This window comes from Hirundo rustica, chromosome 6 (assembly GCF_015227805.2).
Source record: "Hirundo rustica isolate bHirRus1 chromosome 6, bHirRus1.pri.v3, whole genome shotgun sequence".
Lineage (NCBI taxonomy): Eukaryota > Metazoa > Chordata > Aves > Passeriformes > Hirundinidae > Hirundo > Hirundo rustica.
In genome coordinates, this window is record NC_053455.1 from 53261033 (window position 1) to 53270192 (window position 9160).

The window sequence follows — 9160 nt, forward strand, 5'->3', positions numbered from 1 at the left end:
CAGGGGGTGCCATTCTTCTAGTAGTATTGTCTTTCTCTGATTTTGTGCAGCCTGAAATACAATCAAGTCTATTTGTATGCATGACATATGAATTCAGAGCAATTTGTTTAAACAAAGTGAAACATGCAAAGGCACTTCCACTGGCTTCAAACAACAGTTTTCTTCCATAATCGGCACAGAATATTTGCCTCACACTGATTCCCCATTGATACCCACAGATTTTAGACCTTTTCTTTTGGAATAAATCTCACCCTGAATAAATGCTCTATAAACAGCAACTCATCTTCACCATGTCCCTGCCAAAGCAGATATTTGTTGAAAGGTCTTCTGTGCACCCACGAGGTTGAATGCTACACCCAAGATAAGCAGTAATCAGGTCCAGGAGCTCGCTGCTCCTTCAGGCCGGCGTCCTGCCATGGATGAGGCAGCATCTGGGAGACCCTGCACTTCACATGACAGGCTGGTCTTGCTGAACTGCTTGGCATTGCCTCAGGCTCACAGCTCGTGAATGATTGTGCTATGGAACATTCTGTGTAACGTGGTGGGTTTTGTTTGGTTTTTTTTTTTTTTTTTTTTTTTTTTTAGAAATAAATATTTTTGGAATAATTTTTTAAGAACTGGTCACTGTTACATCATAGTACCAATTCAGTGACTATTGCTCATTTCCAAACTGCATGAGAATGCAAGTTCGTAGAAAAACCAAAATTAGCATCTGAACAAAGAACATGATGTTTTGTGGTGGATTTAAACCAGCTTTACCTGCTGAAGCCCTTTCACAAATCACACCAGCAACAAACTCATCATTTATGTGTCAGAGTTTGCTACCTCATGAATCTGCATGAAGTAATTTTGTATCACTGAGATGATATTACAGTCAATATGGAAGTCACATGAGAGTTGTGTTACTACTGCTATTACTATTCCTAAATCAATGCAAGATTTTTTTCTGCATTTTTTTGGCTAAAAGTATACAAAATACACTTCCCGTCAAAGCCAAGAATTTTAATGAGGGATTTTCCAGCATTTGAGGAAATGTGTGAATTTTTTTCTTTTTTTTTTTTTTTTTTTCTTTTTCTTTTTTTTACAGGAATAGGAGACTTAATTTGAGTCAAAGCAATGCTTATCACACAAAATCCTCATTCGGGAAGAAAGTTAGATTCAGTTTCAACTTCTGCTAATCAAGGAAATGCTTGAACTCGCACGAGCTTGAGACGCCTCATGAGGTCTCTAAAATCCAGCCATCGCGAGCTGATGCGGTCGTTCAGCTCTGGTCATTATATGGTCCCGCTCTAGACCATTTCTTTTTTTCATTTTCCATTTCCCCAAGCCTCTCGCTCTGCTCGTTTTGTGCTCCGGAGCACGGTCCGAGGCGCGGGCAGCCGCGGAGCTGCGGGCTGGAGGGACGAGGGCAAGCCCGGGGCAGCCCCGCTGGCTGCCGGCGCTCCGGGGCCGCCGCGCGTCCCGCCCCGCTCTCGGCCGGGCAGGTGCGGCGGGCAGCGGGTCCGGCGGCCGGCTCGGGGCCGGGGGAACAGCCTCGCCCCGCGGGAGCCGCGCCGGGAGCTCGGGGCAGAGGGGCGGCTGGCTAATGCTGGTGAGCAGCGACAGGCAGTGCTGGCCCTCCCCGCCGGCCGGGTGATGGCGGCTCCCGGGCCAGCCTGTCCCGCACAGGTAGATGCCGGAGACAGAAGCCTCCAGATATCTGGACGCCGCTGGCGAGCGAGGGGCGGGAGGGAGAGAGCATCTGAGACCGAATAAGCCGGGCACAGGAAAGTTTCCGTCATCCCCCTGCACATACCTCTCAAGGGTGTTGTTATACATCACGGTTATCTAGAAAGGCGCAGTCACGAGCTCACACTCACCTGACTTTTGAAACACTTTGCTTGGGGAAAGATGTGAGAGAAACATTCACCAGCTCATTCCTTCCTGCCGAGTGTCTCTCGCTGGCCAGGGGACCCTGGCGCCCCAGGGCGCAGATCTCCTTGGGGCATTTCCCTTGGTCCCGCCGAATTTGCTCTGCGACAAGTAAGCGGAGACACGGTCCATCCGTGCTGGCTTCCAGCATCCCCTGCGAAGCCGGATTGCAAATACTTCTGCATTTCTGTAGCGTCACGGAGCAAAGAAGTTAAAAAAACACAACAAGGTGGTCAGACTAAGGTTTTGCTGCTGGCCAGCCGGGAGAATGCTGTTAGAGACCCTGATCCTGCACCGGTTTAGCTTTCTAAACCGGAGAAGTAAGCCTGCACTCAAGTCCCTGGAGGTTTGCGGGTTGGGAATAGCACAAGGCACGGTGGATCTCCCCGGCGCCCGTAACCCCAGACGTTTCAGTGACCCTGTGTTTGCCGCAAAGCAATACCACTTGTTCTGTTCCAAGGCAAAGAACTAAGCTCTAGCCTTCATCTGTCAAAACCATTTGAATCACGATCTACTTAAATCGATCAAGTAAATCAAATTCATTTTGTTAGACAAAAAATGCACTCAAGTTGAGTCATAAATATTAATGATGACAGATTTGCCACCTCCTTACTTATGTAAAGAAGGTTTATTCCAGTTACTCATTATACATTCACGTTGTCCAAATATGGGTTTATTTTTGGAACTTTGGTATTTGATGGATTTTCATGGATTTTGGAATGGATTGAATCGGGTTCCCACTCCTCTGCTTTCACCCACCTGAAGCTATGATGTCGAGAATGAGAAATATACTACAGGCAGAGTAAATATAATTATATATTGGCGGTTAAAACGTCTGCCCCAAGTAAAACAGGCTGAGGGGCTCATTGAATTTTGCAAGTTGTCCATGACTCAGAATCCTAAAAGCTGCTGTTATAATTAACAAAATACCAAGGGGTTGTTTAAGATAATTTTCAATAATCCTCTTATTCCCCCTCCACACCCCCCCCCCCCACCAATGTTGCCCCCAGTTCAGGTCAGAATGCTTAAGGAGTGCTTGAAATGTGGGGGTGGGGGGGGTTGCCGAAAGAGAGATCGCCCAGCCACGCCAAGGTCCACCCACTTCTCAGCGCTGCTCTATAAAAACGAGCAGTGGAGCGCAGAGCTCGGCAGTGATTACTTCACACACACACACAAAGGAGGAGTTCTCACTCCTCAGGAAACCCTGCAAGCTCGGATCGCTACTACAAAAACATTTGTCTCAGTGGATTATCCTCACTGTCAGGTAAGAACTATTTTTTCTTTCCGTCCTTGCCAACAACAAAAGATTCAGGGGAGGTGGAACGCAAGTAAAACTCTACTAAATTTGGACTGTTTTGAAGAGTTTGGAGTTATGCTGTGGAGTCTTGCACTGGCTCTTGGCATCAGCTGCAGTTTACAACATAAGATCCAGACCTAGCTGGTTCTGCGTGTGAAGTGGGAAGAGGAACTATCAGGGAATAAGCTTCCCGGCAGCAAAACACTTGCTGGAGTTCGGAAACGATGCATCCGATAGCCAGCTCTCTCTAATCTTATGGGTTTGTTAAATCCTAGTGCAAGCCGCTGGGGGTATTCTGGAAAGCCTGCTGGTTTTTAGCCGCCTCTGCAACTAAACTCGACAAACGTAAACTTTGGAGGCTCTGTTATTTACTTTGTGATAAGTTGTCGAGCAAATATTAGCTTCTGGTTCATATCAGACACAAAGTCCCCGGTAGCCTGGGGGCTCTGCGGGGGAAGGAGCTCCTCTCTGGGATCACCAGGAATAAAGGACAGTCCTTACTTGACTTTTATTAGCAAGCATGCTTATAGTTCTTCTCTTTTCCCTCCAGCAGGAGCCCAGCCAGAATGAAACTAGTTCACGTAGCCCTGCTCTATCTCGGCTCTGTGACCTTCTTCGAGGTGGATGCTGCAAAGGTGGACGTAGCGACAGAGTTCAAAAGAAAGTGAGTATCGGAGCGCGCTCTCTGCCAGAGCCTCGCGTCGCGCGTGGAGCTGCCGAGCCCCCGCGCCTGGCTCCGGCCGCGATCAGAGGCACTGGATTCCCTGCGGGAATTGCTCAGCTTCTTAAAGGCCTCGTGCCCTTTCATAAAACATTGGGGGTAGGGAAAAAAAAAAAAAACAAAAAAAAAAAAAAAGAAAACGGAAAAAATCTCGGCGCTGGCAAAGATTTTCGCCCCTCCAATGTATTTGGTTTGGCTCCCGCCCTTGCAGATTGCGATAACAGGCTCTCCTTCCCTTGCGCTCCTTTCAGATGGACGAAATGGGCACTAAGCCGAGCCAAGCGGGACATGAAGCCTGCAGGCGTGCTCCGAGGTCTGGGGGCAGCCGCCGACGTGCTGCCTCTCATACGCACCCAGGACATGAAGGAGGATTCCCGAGTCTCGCCTCCCAGGTAAATTGCAGCCCTTCCTGGGCTCGGACACTTGCTCCGAGCAGTGGAAAGTTTCGGGGTCCCCTCGTTGCCGGGTGTTTAGGGTTATTCTCGCCGTAGATTCCCCTCGCCCCAGAGGCAGGTCCTGCCCGGGCTGCACACCGCGCTGAAAAGCAGCCTCCCGCCTTCCTTTCCCCGTGCTCTTTAGCTGGCGAAAAAGTGCCTTTGCTGCGAAAGTCAGATATAAATAGTAACTTGAGCCCTGGATGCGTAGGAAAAAGTAACAGCCGTAAACCGTCGGGCCTCTCCTCGCCGGGGCAGCGCGCTCTCGCCCAGGGCACAGCCGGGGCTGCTGGGGGCAGGGGCACCGTCGGGACGAGGCCGTCTCCAGCCTGGGGGCTCCCTGCCCTCCCCTTCCCTCGCCCACCGGGTTTCTTCCTACGGACCCCCACTGCACTCTTCTCATGCCCGCTCTCTCTCTTCCTGCAGCAACCGGGAGGATGCTCACATCCGCGTCAAGCGCTACCGCCAGAGCATTAACAGATTCCCCCACTTCCAAACAAAGGCGTGCCGCTTCGGGACGTGCACGGTGCATTGGCTGGTCGACGAGCTCCACAGGGCGGCCGTCAACGACAGGAACGATGCCGCCCCCCCGAACAAGATCAGCCCCAGGGCTACGGCCGCCGGCGGCGTTCCCTGCCCGAGCTCCTCAGCCCAGCGCGCTCCCGCCGCTCCGGGCCGCGCCCACGGACGCGCCGGGCGCAGCCCCTCCGCCCCGTCCTCGGAGTCTGAGCGCCGCAAGACCCGGCCGAGGCCGTCTCGACGGATGGACTGAGGCACGGGCTGAGATCCGCCAGGATCGCGGAGAGCGTCTGCCCGGGCGGGACCCCGGCGCGCCCTCCGCGGGGGAGCTGAGAAGGGCAGCGGACGCTGCGCCCCCCGCCCGCCTCGGACTCTTTGCGCTCCCCGGGCCGGGCACCGCCGGCTCCCGCAGCCGCCGCCGCCCGGGACGCCAAGGCACCGCCGCTGCTCCCAGGGGGCCGGACGGCCCTCGCTGCCCTCCCGCGCCCCGCTGAGCCGAGGAGGAGATGCTCAAGGGGGGCGACGGGCCCCGGCCTTGCCCTCTGCCCCCGAGGGTTGGAGGGTGCGCGTCGGCCGCGGGCAAGGACGGCCGCCCATATCTGCTCTACCCTCCGCGTTATGTGCACCCGGCAGGGAATCGGACACTCATTAGTCCCTGCGGGGACTGCGATATACTTGAACGTCACAGAGAGGAAAAGTGCAATTGTACGTGGTTTTTGTTAATTATAAGTGCGGTGGTGTGGATCACGAGATATGCATTGGTATTTAAGATTGTTCCGTGTCATGTCCCTTTTTTAAAAAAAATATATTTTATTTTTATACGATTTATATATATATATATATATATATATGCATAAGGGCATTTTAAAACATTGTATCCCCTCTATTTTTCATATCGTGAATGTCAAACGTTAAACTCTTTTTCCATACCTTTTTTTAATCTTGCATTCCAGACTGGTGAAAAATATAGAGAATGTATCAGCTGTTCTCCATGGGTAATATGTGAAATAAAATAAAATAAACACAATTATATAAAACTCTTCAGTTATGTTGTCTTTAGCGGGGGCAGCAGTCAAGATGAATCATTTCTCACTGTGTTAAGTCCTACTCATGCCAAGATAGAATGGCAGTTCTGGGACAGACCAAAACTCTTCCCTTGCAGGCTGTTAGCAGCCACCTTATCTCATCAAATGGTGTGTAAATTCCAAGCCAGCAATGCATCCTAAAATTCCAGGGCAGGTCTGTCAAGAAGGCTCTAAAGCTCTTTTCTGCCCACAGGTTCAAGCCAGGGCTGAAACGTGTCACAGCTTGGATTGATCGTGCAAGTTTATTTTTTTCCCTAATTAATCAGAGAAACAACTGCACGCTTCAACATTGCACAACAAAGTAACAGATTTATTGAGGCAGCACGTTCCAAAAATGGTCATGGCAGCTTCCAAGGTTATTATGTTGAAGGATTTCCTGGGCCAACAGTTCACGTTAAAGTTAATCGGTGACCGGTTCAGTGCGGGGAGAACATTTTGGATAAAAGCTCAGCACGAGGGATTTTCTTGTTTTGTTCATTTTTGTTGTTTTGTTTTCTTCTCTCGCTCGTTTTTTTTTTTTTTTTTTTTTTTTTTTTAAACAAATTCCAAGCACAGACCAGAAAACAAATGCGAAACTGAACCTTATTAATGCACCACCAGCACCATCTATTGGTGGTTTCTCCTTGCACTCCAAGAAAACAAACCTAAACCTAAACCAGCGTATTCGAATAACTTCTTGGGTGAAACCTGGCATTTCCTCCATTTTACCATATCTCTGAACATATAACAGTCAACATATACAGGAGAGGACTGTGGAACAGCAGAACTCAATGCTTCTAGAATAAATGAAGTGGGGATTCAATTTTATTTTACCTAATATACATTCCTCAAGAACATATATTTATGAGAAAAATTGAAAAGACCTGGCAATGACACCTTTCCAGGAAATGGCTGCAAAGACCTTGGGTAGGGAATCTAGTGAGGAGATACTTGGCATTGTATTCATGATTTTTCTTTGCAAACTTTCAAGTTCTGTTCAGAATTGCCTTATTTTAGTTACTTTCTAAGCACTTTCAACTAACTTTTTGAAATCCTGACAGGCGAGTTTTCCACTTGAAACATTATTAGGAAAAAAAAAAAATCAAAGATTTTTTGCCACTTTTAGTTACCTGTTCGTTAACAGCTGGAAGGGAATTTACCTGTCTCCTGCCAATGGCCTTTCTGATCCAGATTTTGCAAGATGTAAGGGATGACACAAATGCATAATCTTCAGCACAGGGTACAGCTGCCAGCTGAGAAACAAGCAAGTGGCTATTCTCAGGACTATGGAAAACCTGGAAATTTGAATTGTTGCTGTTACGAGTTTTGTGGTGCTTGCAGTGAGAAAATACAATGTGCAGGTGAAGCCTGATCCTACTTAATGTACACAGCACAAGAAAACAATGGCAACAGATCCATCCAATTTAACAGCTACAATGTTTTCCTTATAAGTTGCACAGTTAGTATTTTTGCTATCTACGTTTGGGACAGAAGGCTGGATTGGGCTACAATGTGGTTAAGTAATGTACTTGGCAACTAGTTCCTTTTGTTTGTATTGATCTTTTTTCTTTATTTCCTGCCAAAACCCCACATAGAGTACCTTTCTTCCCTCCTTTCCTCTTCAGTGGTGGAAAACACTTCATTCAAAGCTGAAAGACCCTGCCCTGAACCAGACAGGGCTCCCACCAGCTGGTGCAGGATGGCACAATTCTGACCTGACTGGAGTTTAGGAAGTGCAACTTGTGTTTGGAAGGACCAAGAGCACCACCTGCCGCGCCTGTAAAGAGAAACAAACTCTCTGCAAAAAAATAGCAACCAAAGAAAAGAAAGACTGGGGTTTTTTTGTTTGTTTGTTTGTTCCCTTTTTATTTTCCCCCCCCCCCCCCCCCCCCCCCCCCCCCCCCCCCCAGCCTTTGAAACCATGTGTTTTTATGAACAAACAACCGCTGAAGAGACATATCAGAAAGTATTGAGCAGCCCAAAGACGGCAACACTCTTTGAGTGTAAGAGAGGGCAAGGAAACCCTGGAAACATGATGTCAGTGGATTTTGGCTAACCCAGGCTAGATAAGCTTGAGGAGAATGGCAGAGCAGGGGAATGGCAGGCAGGGACTCTTTCCCGTTGCACAGCTAACACCATACCCTAGTCTCAGTTCCAGGTTTCAGGGATTGGGCTTATAAGGGGTAGGATATATCAAGACAGCATCCTCTCTTTTCATCCATTTCTGCACCAGCCCCAGGTGTAAGCTGCCCAGGTGAAAGCTCTTCCTCCTGCCCAAGCAGGGGATGATACTGAAAAACCCTGGTGAAAGATCATTTCACTTCATCCCACAAAGCAAAATGTTGGACATGAATGCTTAAATAGAGGCTGAAATTCATCCATGAACTAGATTAAAATCTCCCAGAAGTGTGAGGATTTGGGGTCTCAGGGAGAACAAGACTGTGAAACAGCCACTGCCGGTGAGCATCCTTCTGTAAGAGTAGAGGCTCAAGATGAGGTCAAAGCCAGCTAGTGCTGCAATGTGACAGATGAGAAGTGGAAAATGTCATCAAATGCTCCAAAATCAGGAGTATCTGTTTACACACTACCTTAGTTAAAATATTTGTTTCTAAGAGACAGTCTGGTGTCCCACAGGACAGTATTTCAAAGGCTGCTAAAAACAATGACTCGAAGTTCAATGAGGTTCTAAATTAAATTAAGTTTTGCAATGGTAAATATATATTGGAGCAGGAATTCATCCTTGTCCACCAGTCTGTTCAAGAGCACATGCCAAAGAGTGGTCACCATTCTCAGTACAGCCTCCACAGCGAAGTGTCAGATGAGTTCATGGAATATTCTTTATGAGTGGTTACTGTGTTTTGTACCTACCCTAGGGACACCTTATGGCAGACAAAAAAAATTCTTCCCTACAGACAATTTTTCATTACCAAAATGGATTCCAAAGGCTATGTTTATTTCAGAAAGATTTTGGGGCTTCATTATTAGTTCTATACGGAATGATGGCAAAGTGCCTAAATTGCTGATATACAAGGACTTCCCCATGAAGCCCTAGTACAGGTCCCCTAACCTGGAAGAGGAAAACAATTATTTCTTTCTCCAGCTGGTACCACAATAATTCCTTTAAGCAGCCATGTCACATGAACAACTGCAAAAACAGTTTGCTCTCCAGTTACATCAGAAAGTGGTCAGAGTTCTTCCACTGTTACCTAGGAAC

The 9160-nt window shown here is 48.1% G+C and overlaps 1 protein-coding gene across 1 annotated transcript; it reads left to right on the forward strand.

Moving 5' to 3' along the window:
- Positions 1-3070: 3070 nt before the first annotated feature.
- On the forward strand, positions 3071-5220 carry ADM (adrenomedullin). Its single transcript, XM_040067515.2, is given in 5 exon segments — positions 3071-3175; positions 3759-3872; positions 4181-4321; positions 4790-4962; positions 4965-5220. Coding segments are annotated over 4 exon segments (540 nt in total). The 5' UTR covers positions 3071-3175; positions 3759-3774; the 3' UTR covers positions 5093-5220.
- The last annotated feature ends 3940 nt before the right edge of the window (positions 5221-9160 follow it).